General features: G+C 45.0%; 1 protein-coding gene across 1 annotated transcript in view; it reads right to left on the bottom strand.

The window, feature by feature from the left end:
* RBM11 (RNA binding motif protein 11) overlaps positions 1-25,897 on the bottom strand; it is a 196,095-nt gene that overhangs the window by 124,596 nt on the left and 45,602 nt on the right. The window contains exon 2 of the mRNA XM_086933265.1: positions 24,855-25,017. Coding sequence (XP_086789391.1) covers positions 24,855-25,017 — 163 coding nt within the window. The remainder of the gene's footprint in view (positions 1-24,854; positions 25,018-25,897) is intronic.

The following is a 25,897-nucleotide window of genomic DNA, read 5'->3' on the forward strand; positions in this document are numbered from 1 at the left end:
ACGATTAAAGTATTTATTGAAAGTGAACATCAATCCAGGGAGCAGCTTCCTTCAAGTCCTTCCTTCAGCAGCAGCGCAGCGAACTGCTCAAACTGACCATGGAACAACCGTAGGAGCTGGAATGTACATTCAAAATAAACATGCAATGCAACCTACAATCCTCATGCTACGGCATGAGTAATAATTCTGAACAAAACATCCCTCGTGCTACTGCACGAGAACACGATACTTAAAGGAACACAACACATCTTCCTCCTTATAATACAAAATAACAAAACAAAAACACAATAAGATAAAATTAAGATGACTCATTATCACAAATAAAATCTTTTAACCATTTTGGTTTGGTACGAGTACGAACTGTGCGGTCATTAACCACATTACTATTCCCAGAGACACCATTAGTAATATTGCTGCATCCACCATTTCAGAAATCTCAGTACCGACCCCTGTGTCACCCATCCTGCTCTTCCCAGAGGAAGGATCCTCAGCAGGATGTTCTCACACGCCAATATCCAGAGACACCTCGGTAGGATGATCAACACCACTAGGATTACTCTGAGAACAATCAATATCACAAGAGTTATCCATAGCATTTGCAGAACCCCTATTGTCAATAGGAGCAACATCATCATCAATATAGAAATATTGAGATGAGCTTCTTGACAAACCTGAATTGTCATGGTTATTATATAAGTGAATATCACTCTTAAGTACAGCAATACGTTTCAGATTCCATACCTTACCATCACTCAGTTGTACAGCATTACGGAAAATCTTAGTGATCTTTAAAGGTTCCGAGAATTGACTCACCTTTCTTTACCTTCCAAGGTTTCTTAACCTTAACCCATGAACCGACACTGATGTCACAAAATTTGGTGTTATGTTTCAAATCATAAACTTCTTTGATTTTCAGATGTTTGCTTTCAATTCTGGACCTTACCATGTCCATAGATACGCTAGGCTGATTATTATTAAACAACCAATCCGGATTCATGCGGAGTAGTTCTGTACATCCAGACAGTTTTAAACAGTTGTTCCTCCCAATTGCAATTATTACTAATGGCAGACTGTATAGCGTTCTTTAAAAGCCTATTAAAACGTTCAATCATTCCATTTCCACTTGGGTTATAGAGAGAAGTGGTACAGTGCCTTATCCCTACTCTCTCAAAATACTCTTTAGTACATCTAGAAGTAAATTGCACCCCGTTATCACTTACCAAAAGTGCAGGAAGCCCCTCTTCAACAACAATATCGTCCAAACACTGTACAGCAATCTCAGAATTGATTTTCTCAAAACACCCTCAAAATGGGACACCTTGAATATAGATCAATAACAGAAACCACATATTTGTTCTGAGATCCAATAGGTCCCATTATATCAATGGCAATGCTATGCCATGGAGATGTTCGTATAAGCGGCTCGGCCATAAGAGGTTTCAGAGTGTTTAGAGGTTTTTTTTTGTTGTAACATTCTTTTATTGGTTTCCACATCGTAAAGAGTCCATGCATTACAAAAACTGCTGATGACATAATACACCCATTTGTAGTACAATAGTGATAACAGGTTTCATGAGTCAAGGAACAAGGCTTCCCTACAAATACAATAAACTATATCCTGTCACAGTCAGCCGTGATGAGTAATATAGGGGGAAGCATAGTGCAGGACAGAGTTATACTAAACATACCTTCAACTGAGTCATCACTGGAAGGAAAATAGGGTTCCATAAAAAGGGGGGGAGGGGAGGGAGAAAGGAGAAAATGAAAAAGAGAAAAAGGGAGGAAAAAACAAAAGGTGAACAGCCCCCTACAAAACCCCCAACTACCCCCCACCCCAAGGTCGCGGTCGATGCTGCTAATAGAGAAATGCTGCCGGAACTACTAAAGGGCGGGCATTGTCATAAAGGTGAACAGAGTAGGAGAACTCTCACTAGCACGCCACAAGGTAAATGTGCGGTATACCCTTTAGCCGCCGTAAGAACTCTTCAGGGCAGTCGCAACATCACTCAAAACAATGCCACTTCTTGCGCTCGCAGACCTTCCAACATCACCTCCCAGTCGAGGGAGATCGGTGTCTTCCTTAGTCCCCTGGATTCTTCTCTGCGGAGTGTTGCGCCCTCTGCTGCGGCCCAACGGTGCACCTCCCCCTGCCAGGTATGTGCTTCCTGGGGACTACGGGATTTCCACTTCCTAGTTATGTTTCGAATGGCTATTATACACGCCAAATTTATAAAGCGGTATTGCACCTCGTTAGTGGTGATCCGGGCATGAAGCCCTAGTATGCATTCCGCCGCTGTATCAGTGAGAGCAATGTGTGTGGAAGAATCCAGTAAGTGCCTCACTGATTCCCAGTAGGTTCTCAGTTTAGGGCAGTCCCATACCATGTGTTGGAATCCTGCCCCCCCCATCAGGCAGCGCGGGAAGTGGTGTTGAGTCTGGGGAAACATTCTATCCAGCCTATGTGGAGTGAGATCTGCTCGGTGAAAAATCATCGTCTGTATAAACTTAAATCGAGCATTCCTAGGGATTTTTCTGGGGTGTTCTAGCATAATGGCCCAGTCCCTGTTCGAGAGTTCTCTTCCCAATTCCACCTCCCATTGAGCCTTCAATGCATGTAGGGGGACTCTCGTATGTGTGGCTAATGCCAGTGTATAACCAATTCACCAAGTGTCTCCCACCTCCCATATAATACACCATCTTGATCAGTTCATTGTCAGGGCAAGGTGCTCTCTGAGGGGCCCAATATTTATTAACAAATCTGATCAATGCCGTATGTGTAAGGAACAGGGAAGCAGGGGCACCGGTGCACTGTACAAATGTGTTATGGTCCATTAGCGCTTCGTCACCGAACAGGTCAGCCACTGTACTCACACCCACCTCTAACCAGGGGGACAAAGTGTGCTTTGTCAGTCTGCCTCTGGCCAGGGGAATCCCCAGCAATGGGGTGTTCCCAGAGTAGTTGCCACCCAGGTGCGTATACCTGAGCGCCGCCTTCCAGCAACGTAAGGCCATCTGCAATAAGGGGGGGGGGGATCTCAGGAGTCCTAGCTCCCGGCAATAAAAGGACGTGCAACCTACCATTATCAACATCAGCTGGAGTGAAGTCAATTTCTTGTAGGTTATGTCCAGCCGTCCAGTAGGACCACCAGTGCAGTTGACACACATAGTAATAGGCACGATAGTCCGGCACTCCCAAACCGCCCGCCGTAGTGCCAACCTGAAGTTTTTTAAGGCTAATGCGTTTCCTGCCCGTACCCCAGATGCGATCGGTTAATAGCATGTTCAGTAATGCAAAAGTGCGCTGTGGAACCAATATAGGTAGGTTCATAAAATAGTAAATCAAACGGGGCAAGACAACCATTTTCGCTATAGCAGCCCTACCCGGGACAGATAATGGTAATGCTGTCTAGAATGCAATATTTGCTTTCAACACCCTAATTGCCTTATGCAGGTTACCATCCAGCATATCCGCAGGTGTCCGGTATATTTGAACGCCCAGATAGCGGAAGGTCATGGGAGTGACCTGAATCAGAGAGTCCCCAATGTCCAGGTCTTCAATGTTGTCCCTGTCCGTAAAGAAAAATGCATGTGATTTAGAGGTGTTTAAAGCCAACCCTGATACGCGTTCAAATCTGCGGAACTTTGCAAATATCGGAGCTAATGGCGAACGGAGGTCAGACATTTATAACAAAATGTCATCGGCGTATGCCGAGAATAAGTGTGTAGTGTTACCCAATCGGATTCCCTGCTCTGCAAAATCGCGGCGCAGCTGTATGGCCAGAGGTTCGAGTGCAAAGATAAAGAGGAGGGGGGACAACGGGCACCCCTGGCGTGTGCCCTTATGAATAGTATAGGCCGCCGAGATATGACCTCCTGTTCTGGTGTGTGCCGTAGGGGCATCATATAGTATACGCACCCATTTAATGTAATCCTCCGGAATCCTGAATTTCCTCAGCGCCCGAAACATGTACTCCCACTGTATGGAATCAAACGCTTGACGTAAATCCATGGAAATACAGCCTGCATCTGGGCAGGTCCGTGGGGCTTCAGTCAATGAATAGTGCAGCTTTCTGATGTTGAGAGATGTACTCCGGGCAGGTAAAAAATCAGTCTCGTCGCTGTGTATCAATTTTGATAAGTGGGGGACTATTTGTTCGCAAGTACCTTACTCAAAATGTTATATTCCCTGGTTAATAATGACAGACATTCTGTGGAGGAGTCCGTTTCAATTGTTAATTTGTGCTATACTACAGCATAAGCGCCAGTTGAAATAATCATGTTGGGGTAATTAGTTTCCCTAGGCGCTGATACATAGGACTACCTGGTAGTGTAGCATTGAAATTCAGGAATGCGCGCATAGACATATAAGTGTTTTTTTAAATATTTTTTGTTTTTTTGTCTTTTGTAGGGCTGTGTTCTTTGTGCAATTTGAGTGCAAATATATATATGTGATGTATATGTTGTGCAATTTGACTGTAAATATATATATGTGATGTATATGTTGTATTATATGGAAAGTTTGAGTACAAGTGAAGGTACTCTCGTTGTATATATTCATTTGTTGCTTGTTTTTTGTGCTCCACCTAGTTGTTTGATATAGCTATATATGTGATCTGAATTTGTGTATTCTATACTTCATAAAATTCATTTTTGGATATATCAAGGCTTTTAATTTAACCTGGATTATAAATAAATACTGAATCGATCCCTCTGTGCCTCTCTGTATTTATATACATCTTTTTGATGTCATGTGCTCATGTACATGAGGTTAATTTGGGCACGACCCCCCCCCCCTGTTTTTCCTAGTACTGGTTAATAACGACAGCGGGCGATAATTTGCCATATCGGTGAGATCCTGACCCGGTTTTGGAAGCGCGATAACCAGGGCTTGCGCCGACGTGAGAGGTAGCGAGCCCCTTTTCCATAACCCCCTGTAGAGAGTCGCCAGCTGCGGCACCAGTGTTTCCGCATATGCATCATAGAACTCTATGGGTAGACCGTCAACACCAGGCGTTTTGTTGCGAGGCAGGTCTTTCATAGCTTGTTTGATCTCATGTGCGGCAATATGACCTGTCAGACTCTTACGGGTCGGTTCCGGAATCGTCGGGTATGTTACCTCCGACAGAAAGTCTTCTATGTGCGTGGCTACCTGGTCAGCCGGAGGACCATACAAGGTGGCATAATAATCCCGGAACACTGTGTTTATGTCTCCTTGCGCAGTGAGCACATTGCCCGTAGCTGTCACAATACGGGGAATTACCACAGAAGGGGGAGCGTCGCGCAATATTCGGGCCAGCAAGGCTCCTGCTCTGTCCGACTCGCTATGTATACGCTGTGTAAACGCTGTATGATCTATCACTATCAGTGACTCCAGTAGTTCCGTGTGCCGTATGCGTGCCTCCTGCAGGGTCTCCTTTTGTCCCTCGTCTGAGAGTACGGCCCTTTCCAGAGTGCCCATACGATCTTCCACCTCAACAAGCGACTTATGAAGCTCCTGACGTGCCCCTACTGTTGTACCTATGGCCCTGCCCCTCACCACCACCTTGAACGCGTCCCATTCTATTAGTGCATTAGAAGCAGTATGGCTGTTTTCCGCGAAGTAATGGACTGCAGTATCGGAGAGGGTACGACGGAAAACCTGGTCTTCCAGCAGTTGCGGACAGAGCCGCCAGGTAGGGACTGGTGTAGGGACCCTGCCCCATGTGATAGTGGTTTCCAGGGGGTTGTGGTCAGAGAGCGTCTTTGGAAGAAAAGTGGAGTCTAGTACTTGCATGGCTACCCTACCAGTGTAGAGGAATCGGTCTATTCTCGTATGGAGATCGTGCACCCTCGAATAGTAGGAGTATTCCCTATCAAAGGGGTATCCCATTCGCCACACATCTCTGAGGTCCCATCCCAGCAACCAGTTGGAGAAAGCATCTGCCCGTTTCAGAACCGTGGTGCCCTGCAGTGGGGGGGGTGATCTATCCAGTACCACATCCAGGACTACATTGCAGTCGCCACCCAGGAGCCAGGGGTATTCTTCCCAACCAGCAAGGGCTCAGTGTGGGCCAGAATTGGTCCTGCTCATAGTTGGGGGCATAAAAAGTGTCTAGCACTACCAAGTGGCCATCCAGAACCCCCTTTACAAATGCATGTCTGCTGTTTTTATTGATTCGTTGATCTTGTGCGATAAAGGGTACACCGTGTCTGACCAAATCGTGGCACCCCGAGCATAGTTGGAATACCCAGTGGAAAACACTTGACCCCTCCACTTCTTTTTAAGCTTTGCAACCTCGCATTCTAACAAATGTGATTCCTGGATATGGACTATATGTGCCTTGCAGCGCTGTAATTGTGCATGAATCCTGTGCCTCTTATGAGTCGTACCCATCCCCCTTACGTTCCACGTGATGAGTTTATCCCTTCCCGGTGTATGCATGTAAACAATAGATAGAACAGACATAAATGGCACAGCATACAACTACAGTTGTCTAGCTTCAGAATAGCAATCCATCGTAGACCGCGACCCAGCTCTACCCCCATAATACTAGGTCCAACCAAGAACTAGCATTGGACCACAACTCCCGCAAACTGGTCTAACATAATTAGGAAAATCTGCAATAAATGAATAATGCAAAGAAACATATCCAGCAGGAAATACAAGAAACTTTCAGCACGCCTTCGTCATATGGGGGGTTGTGGCATTGCCTTACTCATGGAAGTTCGAAAGAAACAATTGCTAAAACGAGCTTCTACCACACAAGAGCATAATCTGATCGCCTCTTAACAGGAGAATAAAAGGGAAAAAAACAAAACAAACACATGCCGTGTGGGGCGGGGGAGCAGCGCAGACATAGCATAATGTACCACAAGAAACAGAACAAATAGGAAAAAAAGAGGTCTACGATACGTGAGTGAGTTCATCAACCATACAAGTTCACTATCAGTTGTGGCGTTGCCTAGGGAAACAGGGCCACACTATCCTAGGAGTCCGAACCAATAGTGTCCTCTGCAGCCGATGAGGAGTGATGTGGCGATCTCGCCGCATTCGTGAAAGTTGCTGTGGCCAGCACCGCCCGCTGCTGGGTCTGTTGGGCTTGATGCGAAGTGACCCTCACGGTGTCTTCGGCCCTCTGTTGTTTCCGGTCTCTATGCCTGGGCGAAGGGGCCGCCAATGAACTCGGCCTTTCCTCTGCCAGTAGGGTCCGCTCCTCTGCACTAATAAGTTCCATTACTTCCAGCCAGTCCTCGACATCGCCCGGGCTCTCAAAGAAATAAGATTTCTGGTTGTGTATGATTTTGAGACTAGCAGGAAACAGGAGTGCATATTGGAGTTGTAAATCCCGGAGACGTCGTTTCACTGCCAGGAAGGAAGCGCTCTGTTTTTGTACCATCACGGTGTAATCCGGGAATAGCGAGATCCGGGTGTTTTCAAAGTTGATCGGTGCGGCCGTTCTAGCTTTCTACAGCAAGATGTCACGATCGCGAAAGTTCAAAAATTTAACAATCAGGATCCTCGGGGGGACTCCGGGCCTCGGGCGACCTGTTGGGATTCTGTACGCCCTTTCTATGCAATATTGCGAAACAAGCTCTCAGTCGTGATGTTGTCCTTGAACCATTGTTCCATAAACGCAACCGAGTCCGGCTCCTCGTTTCGTTCCGGAAGGACAATGACGCGGACATTATTTCTGCGCGCCCTGCCTTCCGCGTCCTCCACCCTGTCCATCAAGGTGGCCACCTGCGTCTGGAGCGGTTTAACGTCAGAGTCCATCTGCTTCTCTTTGGGCACCAAATAAGCCAGAGTTGCCCCCTGTTCCTTAACAATATCCACTGTTTTGGCATGGTCCGCACAAAGCAAGTTTAGGCCTGTGGACAGTGAACCAATTTGCTCATGTACGATGGTATCAAGCTTATCTTCCTGGGCGGTACAAAAGTGGGTGGTGATGGACGGAGCATCTGAATCAATCAAACACTCACACCCAGTCAAAAGATCTGGATTTAATCCATCACCGTTCTTTAGCCCACTCTGCCACCCCAGTTCAGACATGGCTATATGCAAATCAGTCTGACCCTGTGCCTCATGGGAACAGTCCAGCCCGAACTGCCAAGCCATGTCTTCCCTGGACCGGAAACAAGCTTCCGATGACCGGTTTCTGGCATTCCAGCCGTCTTCAGCCCGGCTTGCTTGAATCCATTGGCAAAGTGAGCAAGGGACTCAAGTCTGAGCATACCCTGCCACACTTATGGCGGCCAAAAGCGGTACAAAAGGGGGTGGTGATGGACGGAGCATCTGAATCAATCAAACACTCACACCCAGTCAAAAGATCTGGGTTTAATCCATCACCGTTCTTTAGCCCACTCTGCCACCCCAGTTCAGACATGGCTATATGAAAATCAGTCTGACCCTGTGCCTCATGGGAACAGTCCAGCCCGAACTGCCAAGCCATGTCTTCCCTGGACCGGAAACAAGCTTCCGATGACCGGTTTCTGGCATTCCAGCCATCTTCAGCCCGGTTTGCTTGAATCCATTGGCAAAGTGAGCAAGGGACTCACGTCTGAGCATACTCTGCCACACTTATGGCGGCCAAAAGCGGTACAAAAGGGGGTGGTGATATATATATATATATATATATATATATATATATATATATATATATAATTTCCTCTCTGCAGATATTTTACCATCCAAATCAATAGCCTTCATGAAATTCACAAATTAAGCTTTCCATTCTAGCCATTTCATTGTTGGCTCAACTACAGAGCACCAAAATGGTTGAGGGGGTTGAATTGTGTAATTTTGTTGTGATGCCAGGTTGAAATCAAAGTAAAATGACAAAACACAATAAGAAATTCAGGTACAAATAATAGTCACTGAAGAAAACCACTGAAATAAAAATATTGTACCGTAATTGTACTTGACTGAAGAAATACCTGCTCCCAAATGCGCTTTGAATATTCAGAAAATAACCGAATTAATGGATGGCTACTTCTGACTTAAAGGCTCTGACCCTTTCCGACTGCTTCTCCGACTATTTTCCTATGATCGCTGTAAAATCCAAGATGGCGGCACATATTGATCCCTTACGTGACCTCGCGTATATACGCAATCGCGCAGGAGCGCTGAGCGTACACAATGAAGGAGCGTCACAGATCACCACATTCCAAACGACCTGGAGCGTTGCGAGTGATTAGTCGGCGCGCGCCCTGAAGATTAAAAGATGCACCTCAGGCGCGACGTAAGTAAAACATCCAAAAATATGGAAAAGTCTTACCGCAAAGCAATCCGACCATTCAAATATGCGAAGGGTTGAAAATCAAGATCAGTTGGTCGAGCCGGGAAAGTCAGAAAGGTTGAAAATCAATTACGTGAAACACGAAATTTAAATAACATTAAAATAATGGGTTCTTCATGTAGATTGATGTCCCCTCGTCGCCACTTTGTTAAGTAATACTCCAAATCCATACGATTAAAGTATTTATTGAAAGTGAACATCAATCCAGCAAGCAGCATCCTTCCAGTCCTTCCTTCAGCAGCAGCGCAGCGAACTGCTCAAACTGACCAAGGAACAACCGAAGGAGCTGGAAAGTACATTGAAAATAAACATGCCTCTATGACGTCAGGGACAAGGCAGGCAAGCTTATTGCGTGGCTTGACAAGAAGGAGATGGCCTCCCGGGTGGTTCCTGAGGTGCTGGGGGAGACGGTCTGGCTGTCACTGACCCCAGTGCTATAGTCACGGTCTTCGCCGATTATTTTGAGTCCGTGTATACCTCGGCTTCTGATATGACCGAGGCAGACTCTGCCGCCCTCCTTGAAGGGATTGACCTCCCGTGTTTGTCGGACACCGAACGCGACGACATGGATAGGGGTATAACGGCGGACGAGGTCGCGCTTGCGATACGCTCTCTAAGGTCTGGCAAGGCTCCCGGTCCCAATGGCCTCCCGGTGGAGCTTTATAAAATTAAGGCTGACACCATTGCTTTGCCTTTGCGGAACATGTTCCTTGAGGCACGAGAGATGGGTGAACTCCCCCGGGACCAACGATTGGCCACCATTGTGGTCATCCACAAGGACGGGAAACCCAGAGACCTTTGCCGGTCATATCGCCCAATCTCCTTGTTGAACGCTGAGCCTAAGATCCTGGCTAAATTATTGGCCAATCGGTTGGTGGGTGCAATTACCGATTTGGTCCACCCGGACCAATCGGGCTTTATTCCTCATCGCAACACTGCCCTCAACCTTAGGAGACTCCATGCGGTCATGGCAAGGGTCGGTACGCTCCGGGAGCCGTCCATCTTGGCCTCTTTGGACGCGACAATGGCTTTCGACCCCCTGGAATGGAATTACCTGTGGGCGGTGCTGACGAAGTTTGGGTTTGGCCCTGAATTTATCAGATGGGTCAGGCTCCTATACGCTAATCCATTGGCCAACGCCACGGTCAATGGCCGAGTGTCCGCATCTTTTGCCTTGTGAAGAGGTACCAGGCAGGGTTGCCCCCTGTCACCTCTGCTATTTGCATTGGCGCTTGAGCCCCTTGCCGCTTGGTTACGGACCCACCCTGACATTAGTGGGATGAAGTGGTCGTCTGGCTTCGAGGACCGCTTGTCTTTATACGCGGACAACATTTTGCTCTACCTCACCTCTCCCTGTAAATCCCTGATTGTGGCTTGCGACGTGCTGCATACTTTCGGCAGATACTCTGGCCTGGTTATTAACTGGTCCAAATCTCACCTTTACGTATTGAGTGGTGAGACTCCGCGTCTTCCCAGGGGCTGCGCCATACAGATCGCGAGGCAGGGGTTTAAATACCTGGGCATTTATATTTCCACCGATGCCCGGACACGGTATGCAAATAACTTGCTTTCCCCTCTTGCACGCCTTCGGGGCGACGTGGAGGGGTGGCGCAAGCTGCCACTTTCCCTACTCGGACGTGCGGCATTGTTTAAGGTGATGTCTCTGCCCAGATTCTTGTATGCGCTCCAGAACACTCAGGACCCAGTCCCCTCTGGGTATTTTAGAGAGGTTGAAGGTTTGCAGCGAACCCTCCTCTGGGAAGGTAGGCCACGCATTGCTATAACCAAATTGACGCTCCCCTGGTACGATGGCGGCACCGCCCTGCCGGATATCCGACGGTACTGCTGGGCCTCCCAGTTGGCCGCCCTTAATCATGGTTTCTATGGACCGGCTGATAGCCCTGGGTATGCCATGGATCGGTGGCTCCTCAACGGTGGGAACTACTACAGAGCGCTATATTCGAGATCTCTGGATGGAGGAATGACAGGTCCCACTAGGACAGCCGTGCATATATGGAGGGCTATCACGAAGGCGCAGGGGTGGCAGGGAAGGCTTACATTGGCCACTCCGCTTTATGACTCAGACCTACTGGGCAAACTGAGGCACACTAAGGGGTTTGATCGGTGGGACCTTATTGGCATTTCTAAGGTGGAGGACATGATGGCTAGGGGCGAAATAAAGTCTTTCGCCGCTTTACAAACGGAGTTTCAGCTGGACGGCATTCTTTAGATATGCCCAGCTGCGACACGCCCTTACGGCGGTGTTGCCGGTGGGTGAGAAAGTCCCTGAATCGTCCCCATTGGAAGACAGGGTCTTGGATGGTTATATGCCGGACAGTGCCATTTCATTGGTCTACAAAAAATTGATTAATGTCCGAACGGATCTTCTGTTGAGTGTGAGGGACCAGTGGGTGCGTGATGGAGTCGAATTGGACGATGAGGATTGGCAGTGTGCGGTGTCTTCTCCCATGGAAGTGGCAATCCCAGCTAGATTACGCCTGGTCCAATTGAAAATTCTTCATAGAGTGTATGTAACCGGCCCCCGGTTGATTCATATGGGACTTTCAGTGGATGGTCTTTGTAGGCGTGGATGTGGAGAACTGGCCACATTCATGCACATTATTTGGGAATGCCATGCCATAGCTTCTTATTGGAGGCGTGTCCATGCGGTGATGCGTGAGGCGACTGGTGTGGATTTGCCGGCGGAGGCCCGGCGTTGTCTGCTGAATGTGTGGGGCCCCACAGACTACAACAACGCTCAAACCCAATGGGTCACCCTGGGGAGTATGGTGGCGAAACGTGACATCGCTCAGAAGTGGAGAGCCCCGTCGCCCCCCTCTGTGGAATTGTAGAAGACCAACATGGATTGGTGTATGGTTCGCGAGAAAACGGTGTATGTGGCCAGGGGCAAGCCCAGGAAGTGGAGTACGGTCTGGGGGGCCTGGAATGAATATAGGGGTGATATCTGTCTACCTCCCGACACTGCCCCATTGGATATACGAATCTCCCCCTAGCCCTTATTTCCAACGTACTTGTCACTTCATTGTCATCCTGGTTCTCTTTCCCCCCGTTGTCGTCCAATTTGTACTGCTTAATTACACCCTATGGGCATATGGCCCTGCCTTCTCCTGCGTTGGGTAATGTCGCATTTCTGTACTTCTTCCTTGCCTATTCACACTGGTTTTGGTGTTTCTTTAGATTTGTTACTTTGTCGGTTTATCGTTATCACAACATAAAATTAAACCGGATACGATTTTGCAATATGTACTGTGTACACCACATATCCTTCTTCCAAGATTGCTGCCTAGCCACCGGGATGTAAGGCTAAATAGCTGTGTGCCTTGATTTTTCAAATAAAGGTTTTAAAAAAAATAAATAAAAAAAAAATAAGCATGCAATGCAACCTACAATCCTGAAGCTATGGCACGAGTAATAATTCTAAACAAAACATTCCTCGTGCTACTACACGAGAACACGATACTTAAAGGAACACAACACAGAGCCCTTCAAAATTACAAGGGGAACAAGGCAGGGCTGCCTGCTTTCCCCCCTCCTCTTTAATATCTATATCGAGCCCTTCGCTCAGATTCTTAGAGAGGAGGCTAACATACCATCATTTAGCTTTGAAGGGTGGGATAAGCGGGTAGCTCTATTTGCAGATTATATTCTCATATTGACATCTGACTTAGACCTGGCTTTTCCTATAGTGATCAAGAGGGCAGAGGAGTTTGGCAAGATTTCCGGATATGAGATAAATGCTAACAAAACAGAAATCATGGCCTGAAACACTACCAGCACACATTTGGAGGTTGCAACCTCCATGCGGTATCTTGGTATTAGAATCATCCAAGATGTTAGTAAAACGGCCGCTCATAATCTGGAGCGAGTATACAAAGAATGTCAGAAACAGCTAAAGGCATGGAATCACCTCCCTTTATCCATCTTTGGGAATACAAATTTAGTAAAAATGTCTATCCTGTCCAAATACACTTTTCGGTTTAATTCCATCCCTCTGGCTTTAGATATTAAGCAAATAGCTAAATGCCAACAAGAGATAAATTCCTTTATCTGGAAGTATGGAGCCACTAGATTGGCCTGGAAGAAATTGAGGAGAAGGAGGGAAAAGGGAGGGCTAACGCTACCAGACCTGCAATACTATGCCTGGGCGTTTCAGTTATCTTACTCTAGAATGCTTTTAAAAATACCATCAGATAGCTCTAGGGGAGAGATGTTCTGAGCCATGCTAGAAGGCGCCGATCTTCCAGCTGACGGCTTTCTTTTCAAGTTTGGGGACCAGAATTTTTTTTTTAAAGTAAAATTAAAAATTCTCTAATCATTGGCCAGAAGCTGGTATATAATTAGGAAACATATAGGGCTTAGCTATTTTTCCAATTTAGCACCTTTGTGGGACTCGCCAGGTACTCCACCTTGTCTTAAAGACAGACTGGCAGCCCGATAAAGGATGCTGAAATCTTGAAATGGGGAGACTTGCTGGCAGGTGGCTCAATGGTATCTTGGGAGGAGCTGCGGGAGAGAGTTGGGCCAGGCCTCTCCAGATTCAATCATATGCAACTGACTAGCTGGGCTCAGGCGCTGAGTAGGAAGGGGGTCCCCCTGGGTAAAATCAGAAACTTGGAAAATCTATTGGTGACAAGGACAGGGGGAGGCAAGGAGGTCTCTTGTTGGTATTGGGCGATCCTGGAAGAGATAGATGGAGAGTTAAAACTTCCCGAGCAGTTATGGGGAGGGGAGGTGGGCGCCCAATGTGAGCACAAGTGGTTGGATTCATTCAGCCTTTTACACAAGATTGTGAAACCAGCAAGGCTGAGGGGAAACCACCTGTTTACTTTACATCGAGCATATCTCTCCCCCCAGAAGCTAGCAAAATTCCAGCCAGGAAAAAAGTGTAATAAATGTGACCTGCCCGAAGCTTCGGATGTGCATATGTTTAAAGACTGCCACCGCCATTAGTCATTTTTGGGAGAAAGTGAAGGATGCCCTGTGCTCTATTCTTAAAACCTCACTTAGCATTACTCTTCCCCTAATCATCTTTGGGACTGATGAAAACATCTACAGGCAGGCCAGATCTTTTCTTTTCTATGCAACTCTCATGGCAAGGAGACAGATTTGCAGGTTCTCAGTGGTTGTAACACCTCCAACATATGCGGGGTGGTTGACGTCCCTATATGAAGTTTCCAGGGTGGACTTGGACAGATCTTGTAGCAGTAAAAAACTTGCTTTTTGGGATCTTTTGGTACAAAAGGTAATACCGACACAAGCACGCATTTTCTCCCTCCTGAGGCGGAAGCCGGAAGGTCTCCTATCTTTCCTTGAATTTTAAATGCTGATTTTACTTGTCTTGCACTCGTTTTTTTATCCGCTCACACCTGAGCTAAATAGGTGTGCTGAGACCCCCTGCGCTTAGTAGCGCCTTAGATTCATTCTCACCCCCTCCCTGTAGCTCCGGTCCTGCTCTCGGCTGAGTGTTGATGCCGAGGGCAGGGCGCCGGTTTTGGCGGCCATCTTGGGCCGGGCTGGGCTGGTGACGCGATTGACAGCGCTATAAAAACAGACAGTGATGGCTCCGCGCAGCGGACGCGAACAGGGGACGCGCCGGACCTGCGCCGGAGTCGTGCCAGAGTCCTGCCCATCTGCGCCCGTCCGCGCTCGATCGGGCTCAGGGCTTAGGGGCTCTGGCACACGTATCACTTACACCACAAATGAGCTTCTAGCACTGAACTCTGACAGGTACAGTCTGTCTCCTACCATATGTGTCGCTCTCAAGGAAAACAATATCCTCTATATCCCCAGCCCTAAGAATTTTAGCCTCTCACCCCCTCTAAAGCTAGCTACCCTCAATACTAGGTCTTTACAGAAACACCACCTGGAAATTTTCACCCTTTTACAGGACGAGACCATGGACATTTTGACACTCACCGAAACCTGGTTGAGTGATACCTCTTCCCCGGACATCATACCCGCTCTCCCTAGCGGGTATGATATGATCTGGCATAACCGACCAGATGGGGCCCGAGGCGGTGGTGTAGCAACGATCTTTAAAAAACAGCTCACAGTGACCAAAATCCTAGCTGAGACCATAAATGCCGTTGATCTATTGGGGATAAAAATCACCATGAACAATTCCTGTTTTATCATCTTAACAGTCTATTGCCCACCCCAAAGTACTCCAATGTTCAACGATCTCTTTTTCCCTATAATATCGGATCTATGCACACGTTACAAAAACATTCTGGTGACTGATGATTTTAATGTTCACTGGGATAAAAGGGATAAAGATTTATCAGCTCAGAAACTGCAGACTTCCATGACCGCTATTGGACTGGCACAATTAGTGGAAGCCCCAACCCACATAAAAGGTCACATTCTTGACCTCATTTGGTCCTCTATACCAAAGACGGTCCTCACAAATATTACACCCTGTATCTGGTCGGACCACCACCTAATCCTGTATGATATACCACAAAACAATCCTCAGGCTAAACTCCCATTAAAAACTAAAAAAGTGCGCCAATGGAAAAAAGTCAACCCTGAAACCCTGACCAAAGCCCTGTCCAAATGTAAACAGAAATCCATAATCCCATTAGATGGTACTGACCTAGATCTAAACTATGACACGGTAATAACCACCCTCAGGCAATCAATTGATGAGATAGCCCCTGAAAAAACACAAAAAATAAAGGGTGCAGAAAAAGGAGCCCCCTGGTTTACCCAAAGCCTACGAGATCAAAAACGAAAGCTCCGCTATCTTGAAAGATGCTGGAGGAAATCCAAAAAGGACACTGATCGGGAATTATACAGAACATCGTTTCAACTGTATAATAAGCTTATCGTCTTAGCCAAGAAGGACTATTATAAAACACGCATGACCAATGCCACAAACATCCAGAAAGAAACCTTCCAAATACTGAAAGAGCTAAGCAAGAAGGAGGAAAAGGCAGATACATTGATTGATTGTGACACTTTTCAAGGATACTTTCTTGAAAAAGTAGCGACTATACTGTCAGATATCAAGAAAGACAATTTAAATATACACACCACGCCATTGCCCCCATTAAACCCCTCAACCCCTATCATCACTAGATTTCCTGAAATTGACTCCACCACCCTAAGACAACTAGTAGCATCTACCAAGTCAGGTTCCCCCGCCGACCCCTGCCCGCCCGATATTTTTCGACTAGCAATTCCGATTCTAGAGGTTCAGATTCTAGACCTCCTAAACAATTCTTTAGCTACTGGATCACTACCAACCACCTTTAAAGAGGCACGCGTCAGACCCCTGATAAAAAAACCTGGGGCAGATCCAACTAGCCTGAAGAACTACAGGCCAATTTCCCAGCTGCCATTTCTATCAAAAGTACTAGAACAGCATGTGTTAAAATCATTGTCACCCCTTCTGGAATCTCACCATCATCTCCAGGAGTGGCAAGCTGGGTTTCGTGCCCACCATAGCACGGAACTAGTAATGCTGTCAGTGGATGAGCTCAGATGCATGGCTGACAGTAAAAAACCAAGCGCCCTGATATTATTAGACCTTTCAGCGGCGTTTGATACGGTCAGCCATGCACTGCTCCTGGACAGACTAGCCAGGTCTGGGATAAGAGAACAAGCTCTCCAATGGCTAACGGCCTTTCTATCAGGGAGGACGCAGAGGATCCAGCTAGCAGATCAAGTCTCCGAAGTGGGCGCCTTAGTTTGTGGAGTTCCGCAAGGGTCCGCGCTTTCTCCACTTTTATTTAATCTATACCTACAGCCACTGATAGAATCCTTGGCAAACATGGGCTGTAAAGTTTTTAACTACGCCGATGATACTCAGCTGCTGCTGAGTATCGACAACACAACATCGGCTCAGTCCATGGCCCAAAATATACTACGGTTCACAGTAAATTGGATGTCGTCCAACCTATTAAAAATCAATCCAGACAAAACGGAAGTCCTTGTAGTTTCAACCTCTACTTCCCCCTGGAACGATTTGTTCTGGCCACAAGAACTTGGACCTACCCCAAAACCGTGCCCCAGTGTAAAGAGCCTTGGTATGAAAATCGATCAGGAACTCTCGATGACCAACCAAGTGTCCGCTGTGGTTGGCTCCTGTACCAACCTGATCAGGCAGCTACGTAAGCTCGTCCCCCTACTCTCAATGAACATGCTTCGAACTATTGTTTCAGCCACAATAGTGTCCAGAATCGACTACGGTAACACGTTATACCTAGGTCTCCTAAAAAATTCCATCAATCGTCTTCAGGTCATCTTGAATGACGCAGCCCGTCTGATATTCGGAGTACCCAGGCGGACTCACGCCTCCCCCTTGCTTTATAGACTACTTTGGCTCCCTATGAAGCAAAGAGTCGAATTTAAGAGCATGTGCATCTGCCATAGAGCAATTCATGGACAGGCGCCAGCCTATATAAAAGACAGGCTTGAAATGTATGAACCTAAGCGCGCCCTGCAATCCTCTGACTCCTTCCTGCTATCCTGCCCACGATTTAAACTGGCAACTAAAGGAGGCAGATCTTTTTCAGTCCAAGCTCCCACCATCTGGAACAAGCTACCGGAGGTGCTTCGTAGAGAATCTAATCTCCTTCGCTTTAGGAAATCCCTGAAAACCTTACTTTTCAAGGACGCGTTTACATCCCCGTAAGATAGGTCGATATTTCCACTCTCTTCCATCTTGTTTCTTGTTCCTGTACTTGGTCAGATGCGCTTTGAGACCTGTCAGTGAGTTGGCGCGATACAAAACCCAGATACAATACTTTTATTTAGAATTGTTTGCCCGTTTTTAAAAGTGTTCGTTTTATTTTTAAAAATATAATTTGCTCCGCTACATGTGCTTGTAAATTCACCAGGAGCACTGTCCTTTGAAAAACGCTGTACTCAGACAGCCAAAACACACTAGAATTGCCCCAAACCCAGCCGACTAAGGTGCTGAGTGAGAGGCAGCATTCTTGGCAGACATATTGGGCGTAGTCACTGCCCCAGCGCTCTAGACTTCCCAGCCTCGTGTATAAAAGCATACGGTGATCCCTCCGCGCAGCGGACGCGATCAGCGGGCGTGCCGGAAGCGCGCCGAAGTCGAGCCAAAGTCCAGCCCGTCTGCGCCCGTCCGTGCTAAGGACGGGCTGGGGGCTGCTGTACCTGCTCAAAATGCCATCTGAACAGGTAACCAGAGATAAACTTCTGTCTCTTAATCACACCTCTAAACAATGCAACCATTTCATAGAGGTTTCTAAATGGCAAGGACCTATTATATGTATGAAGTGTAAACTCACATTACAACCTTATGTTAAGACCTCCCCTAAAAGTATATATAAAACTATTACAGGTGGACTAATAAATGCACGATCCATGTGCAAAAATGCCCTGCACATATATGACCTACTCGCAGAGAACAATCTGGATTGCCTTATGATCACAGAAACATGGTTAAGAGAATGGTCAAATCCTGATATTACCTGCGCACTACCACCTGGTTATAACATACAAAAACTCGACAGACCGATACATAGAGGAGGGGGAATTGCTATAATACACCGTGAGACACTCACATGCAGCATCTCCGAGTTACAGGATATTAAAGGTGCAGAAAGTTTAGCCTTCAATATACAGGCCCATGACTCCTTCATGTTCTCTGGAGCACTAATCTACCGCCCCCCAGGACCAATGGACAATTTTCTGAATAGCATGGGGGAGGTAATTACTGCTTTGACGCTTAAAGCAGCTAATTTCACACTACTGGGAGACATAAACATTCACCTTGATAATATGACAGACCCAAATGCACAATGCTTTAAAGATATCATGCAGGTGCTTGGACTTAAGATTCTCACGAAAGCTCCCACACATATAGCTGGCCATACCTTAGACTGTGTCTGCTCTAACCTTGAGACTATCAAGGTACTAACCCTTTGCTTCAGACGTGGACTGACCATAGCTTTATACCATTTCACCTTACAACAAGGGAAGCCAACAGAACCCAACCAAATGGACCCAGACCTCAGAAACCAACTCCCTGTTGGACAAAAATAATCGAATATCCGGATCTACCCATATGGGTTAAAGAAAACAAACCTCTGACCACTGAGAATGTGTTTTCGGATAATCTCAACTATGAAAAATGGATGAGAAAAATAGGGGAGAAAATAACCTCGGGAGGAGCAACCAAATCAAAACCTAAACAACGGAAAGTCTCTGCCCCCTGGTATACTAAAGACCTCAAAGAGACACTACGCGCAGTACGCAAGCTAGAACGTACATGGCGTAAATATTATAAAAAAAGAGGACCAAGACAAGTATAAAACAGCCAGACGAAAATATCATGCTCAAATCAAACAAAATAAAATAAACTATTTCACTAACAAAATAGATACATCTCAGAATAACCAAAAAGAGATCTTTCATGTGGTAAAGAGTTTCCGAGATCCAGGGTTTTTGTCACAGGAAATACCTCCATCACAGAGTTTCTGCAATGAAATCGCAGATTATTTTGAACAAAAAATAGTTAACATCATAAAACACTTTCCTGAAGTGAAAACACCGACAATTCAGCTGTAGAAACCAGCCCAGATAAAATTAGATGGAATTCTTTTACTACAATCGATCTGCATGAGACATCCCATACTATGTCAAAAATTAAATCAGGATCACCACTGGATCCCTGCCCTCCGGCACTAGTCCATGAAATCAAAAGTGAGGTCAACCCCATGATTAATTCCATCATAAACGCCTCACTCCAGTCGGGGGAAATCCCCAGCACATGGAAGAGGGCGATAGTAAAACCCCTACAAAAAAAACCACTACACGATCCATCCGTCTTAACTAATCTGAGACCCATCTCACAACTCCCAGCGTTATGTAAATGTGCCGAAACCCTGGTAAATAAACAACTCTCATCATTTCTGGAAACAAACAATATATTACACCCAAACCAGGCAGGTTTCAGAGCCAATCACTCTACAGAAACAGCACTCCTGTCAACGACAGAAACCATTAGAGCGGCTCTTGACCAGGGGAAGAAGGCAGTCCTGATTCTCCTGGATTTATCTGCAGCATTCGACACGGTGTCCCACACCATATTACTACATCGCCTAGCTGAGGCAGGCATTGGGGGCACAGTGTTGAAATGGTTCACAAATTTTCTGCTCCACAGAAAACAAATAACCAAATTGGGACACTTCTACTCAGAGGAGAAGGAGGTTAGGTCAGTGGTGCCCCAGGGCTCTAGCTTGAGCCCAACCTTGTTCAATCTGTACATGGCACCCCTGATCAACCTAATTGCCACGCATAATGTAACCACGGTTGCATATGCAGACGATACCCAATTGGTCCTGGTCTTAGATGAAGATACAGGAAAGGCTGAACAGATACTGAAAGACTGCCTAACTGCGACTTTTGGATGGATGCACAATAACCATCTAAAGTGCAACTCTGCGAAAACAGATCCTGCCCTTCGGGAAAAATAACATCTTTTCCCCTCTTACATGCTGGCCATCAGACGCAGAAGCCCCTCCCAATACCATCAGTGCCACACGCAACTTAGGTATAAAATTTGACGATATGCTGTCCTTTAAACAGCAATCCAAAGAAGTAGCCGGTATCTGTTTCAACATAATCAAGGGCCTCAGAAATTTTTTTGACTACCTCCCACTGGCCGCCCGCCGTACGGTTGCAATCGCTCTCATAACATTGAGAATCGATTACTGCAACAGTTTGTACGCAGGAGCAGCTAAATCTACCCTGCACAAACTGCAAATGATTCAAAATGCGGCGGCCCGGCTTGTCTTAAGATGGCCTAGGAGATCATCCACATCAGCTGCTCTGAATGCGTTGCACTGGCTCCCCATCCAAAAACGGATACTATTCAAAGTCCTTCTGATCACATACAGAGGCTTTCATAAATGCGGACCCAAATATCTGTCAACCAAATTTCACAGATACCTCCCAAATAGGGAACTTAGATCAGCCACTGCTAATCTAATGACCATACCCAAGTTTCGACTGACCACCAAGGGTGGCAAATCCCTAGCAGTCCTAGGCGCCAAGGCCTGGAATGCCCTTCCAGCTAAACTTAGAGCATCACCATCAGAAAAAATCTATAAAAAACTTCTAAAAACATGGATTTACGGATTATCTGATGCAAAATGTAAGACTCTAATCTAAGGACATCTATAGCTCAGCTACCATCCCCAAATATTTCATCTTTGCAGTGAAATCAGCAGCGCCAAGATGCTCCATGGAGTGTATGTGCGCTATACAAAAACCAACAAACATCAAACATCAAACATCAAATACAATGGAGGTAGGATTTCTTTTTTTTTTCCCGGGTCCTATGATTATGCCTTTTTTTCTGCTCCATGGACCTATGGCAAGGGCCCCCCTCGGTTACATCGAGGTCCAACAGGTGGTAATACACCTTGATGGAGTATTGCAGGTCGCCCTGTTCTGTGCTGGTTCCCTTCTACCGCCAATACGTTTTCTGTGTCTTGGCCCGAGCTCTAATCTCAATCTGGGGGCTTGGCTATATCGACACACAGTGGTGGTTGGTGGCTTCTTGCATGGGGGTAATGGCAAATGAGGACAAAAAAAAAATAAAAAAAAAATAAAAAAAAAATAAGGGAATGTTTAGTGTCGAAAAATCCATGGGTAAAAGTTGTGCGGGTTCAACGATTTTAGTTCTCACTCAAATTACCAGGCCAGTTTTACCTGTACAGTACTTCAAAAACAACTGAACAGGTTGCCCCTCATCTTGAAATACGGAGGCGAAAGCCTGGTCTATAGTAAGCTTCTTTTTTTTTTAATCTGGGTGACTCCAACTAGTTATAATCAAATGACACACAAAAAAAATTTCCAATGAGGGGAAAATAGAGATATTCATTTTTAAAGTTTTAAGTAGGAAAAGTGCCATGAAGCATCAAGTGCCAATGATAGTCAATGGTCATGCTAGACGGGAACCCAGGCGCAATTGGACGTGGACCACAATCGAATGCAGTTCGAATACACCAACCAGGTTCGTCCTGGTCAAAGATTTTACTTTCAGACTTTAGTCTTTTATGTCACAATCTACCATAGGAGTATACTTCTGTTGTGTAGTTACCCACTTCCCCAAAGGAACTGTCCATGTGCTGGGCAAAATAAACATAGGGATGGTACCAGACTGATTTCATGCACCCCCACAAGATATGTAGTCCTAGAGACCAGCTAGCTCTCAATGTCACCATATACCCCCTAGATGTAGACAGATAGCAATGGGCTTGGCAAACACAGAACTTGAGAACCTTGAGCCTACCCAGGGATCATGGCAACAGATCTAGAATCCTTTTGCTCAGTCACTCATGTTCTCTTTCTACAAAGAATTATAAAAGTAATACACAGAAGGCATTTATCAGTATTTATTGAACCATCATGATTCTTGTATACAACCTATGTGCTGCAATGTTCAATAGACAGAAGCAGATAAGTCTAATTAGCAATATAATGATAGTGAATAGAATGAACAGTTCCACATCTTGCTAAAACAATGTATATAGGAGAGCATACAAAACAATATCTAGATAGCATACTCCTACTATGCGTTTTCTAAGTGTCTAGGGTGTGTGTGTATTGTGACACACATTTGCATTTCACGCACGCAAATGGGTCTCAAAAGTCATTGTGTGAAATAAAAAAGAAATGGAAGTTTCTCTCCCAACGCCCAACTAAGACACATGACACCCACTCCTCAGATATATGTAGAATAAAATGCTATCCAATCATAAGAAACTATGGCAATAGTGTCACAATGTATGCATATAAAAGTTAATTATAAAATCTAATCTAAAAAATCTATTAAAAAGGCGATCATACAGTTTGAATGCCAAAGCAAATAGAAAGCCACCATTTACAATCGGCTGGTAAGGAATCATTCAGGGACTACATATCTCCCCTATATTTTTTCAAGTTGGGGAAATTGTTCATTTGCTTTATATGTGTTTTTTTCATATGTGACCATCATATACAGGTGCTCCAACCATTTTTTATGCGATTCATATTTGTGGTCTTCCAGTAGCAAGGTAGACCATTCTTAGCTATTAATAAAGCAGTGGCAAGCCATCGTTTCACATAGTGGTTCGATAAGGGTAGATCGGACATATCATTTAGTAGTTAGAGTTCAGCACCATTAATGCCCATGGTCATTGAGTTCCAAACAGAAATCCACTAAAAATCAAGTGTCTTGGATTGCCATATTATTTATACAATGTCAGAGTTCATGGTTTCAAATCTCCAGCACTTGGAGTTTGGTGACATGTGCTTCGAACAGTCTGGTTTGTAACCAATACCTTCACTAGAGGGCTTTAAAGTAGCTACGTTTTAGCCTTGCCTCACAGATGCATTTGTTGTGTTTCTCCATTATTAGTTCCTTAGCATCTTTTTCTGTCGATTGCTAACCTTATTTTCCACAAAGCATACTATGCTTTAGCATGGTCTCTAGAAAATGTATAACTATTTCTGAAAATAGGGGATTCAGTTAGTGTGTTCTTGTTCATCTTTAACATCGGTCTAATACAGTGATAAAATTAGAGAGAATTTTGTCAAAGAAGTAAAGTGAAGTGATAAAATTAGAGAGAATTTTGTCAAAGAAGTAAAGTGAAGTTCAATTAGATTACTTACTAAAGCCTACGAGATTAATTCTCCACTCTTTCCATACGGACCATCCACTTTCCTTGTCACTAATCCACAGTGTTGCATTTTCCATATCAGAGCTTCTGCATGTATGGACCCCGATACTTTCAACATTTTGTGTGCCTTATTCCAGGAGTAATGAGAGGAATGTAATATTGTGTTATGGTCTGCCTGTATATGCAGTTGGTTTGTATATACGCCATTTAGGTCACCTTTTGATTTCAAAATATGTTGCACAGTATTTACCCATGCCAGAGTTTTCCCATGTGTCTTACAACCATATTTTGCATTGGACAACTGATAAGCCAGCCGGTATAACTCTATATGTGGGAGCTACAGTCCGCCAGCTGCATTAGACATGTGCAAATGTACGGCATTCAACCTCATTCGTATCCCTTTAATAAAGTCTTAATGTTGTTTTCAATCTGCTGTAACAGATCTATTGGTAGTGGTAGAGAAATTAGTCTGAATACAAAAATTAAGCATAGGTGTTATGTTCCTCACAATTATCTGTAAATTACACACCAGTTTGGACCAATTTTAAAATTGTGTGGCCATTTTCTACATTAATAGTATGATATGGTCTAACTCATACCTTCTAAGCCTCTGTTTAGGTAGATATCCAAGTACTCCTGGGGTGAGTAGGTCTATTTAAATTGTATAGTCCCTATGCAATGTCTTGTTGTAATTCAAATCTGTGAAAAAACTTTAACCATTTAGGAAGTTGTATTAATATTTTATTAAGCCCAATGTGACATTATTGCAAATACGTAATTGATACCTGCTCACATTTTCATATTCCTTTTAGTCTTCTCATTTAATATGTTAAAACATTACATGCAAGTCTTTGTTCATAAGACCTTGTATGTTACATACACATTTCTTCCAGTCATAATTAAAGCTTACCAATTTGGTATTGAAGCTTAATGGGTCGTCCATACAAGCGTATTTCATTGAGAAGGGCTATAGCATATGTCACAGAGTCGCGGTGCTTAAAGCAGACAAATCCAAATGACTTGGGCTTTCCCTCTTTATCCTTGCATATTCTTACTTTGGTTAAAGGTCCAGCCTGAAAGAAGTTCCAAGGTAAAGGAGACCGTGATTTCTCAATGCATTGTTTTAAAATAAAATGTACATTAAAGATAAGCTACATACCTTACAGTAACAATCAATCTCACAATGGGCACTTCTTCCCAGCTAAACAACAAATATACTGTGTTTAATTCAGAGCCTGACTCCTATGATGCTCTCCATCTTGCAAGTTCCTTCTTGCAAGTTCCTCCTTGCAACTGACTAACAGCACTTTCTGACCCAGAAGTAGCTGAATACAAGACTGATGGTTATGAGGTACATATAACTCTCAAAAATGTGCTCTTGATGCTTTTTCAAGTGGGCACTGTTCCTAGGTTTAAAAGGGACTGACGTGATTAAGAACAAGTAAAGGCCTTTATCAACTGGGTATGCAGGGTCATTTAACAACAAACATTGAAACAACAGTAGATCTGGCTATTTTACAATGGAAGTTGCTGCTGGGATACATTGGTAGTCAAAGACCAGTATTCATAACCACAAGAATCTGTGTATTTAACAGTTCTGTAGTCTTAAACATTTAGTGTTACTATTCTTATCAAACTATGTCAGAAAAGTCTGGTCTGATTGGCAGGTGCAGAATCCTTTTCAGAGTACCAACAGCAACAATAATCTAATTCCTCATCCTATGGACCTTCCTGACATATCTCCTCTTATTTGCACATCAGAATCACATTGTCATGCACTGCATATGACGCAATAGTCAGATAAGAAAGGCCAAGTTAAAACTTCTCGCCATAACTTATAAGTAAATTTCAATCAGTCCATAAAAGTAATGAGGCAGGAGCCTTAACATTTCTTCTTGCCCGACAAAAGCAATTGGAAGAGATGGGTAGCAAACATAGCATGATGTAACAAGA

Source organism: Lissotriton vulgaris, chromosome 8, assembly GCF_964263255.1.
Source record: "Lissotriton vulgaris chromosome 8, aLisVul1.2, whole genome shotgun sequence".
In the NCBI taxonomy this organism is placed as follows: Eukaryota; Metazoa; Chordata; class Amphibia; order Caudata; family Salamandridae; genus Lissotriton; species Lissotriton vulgaris.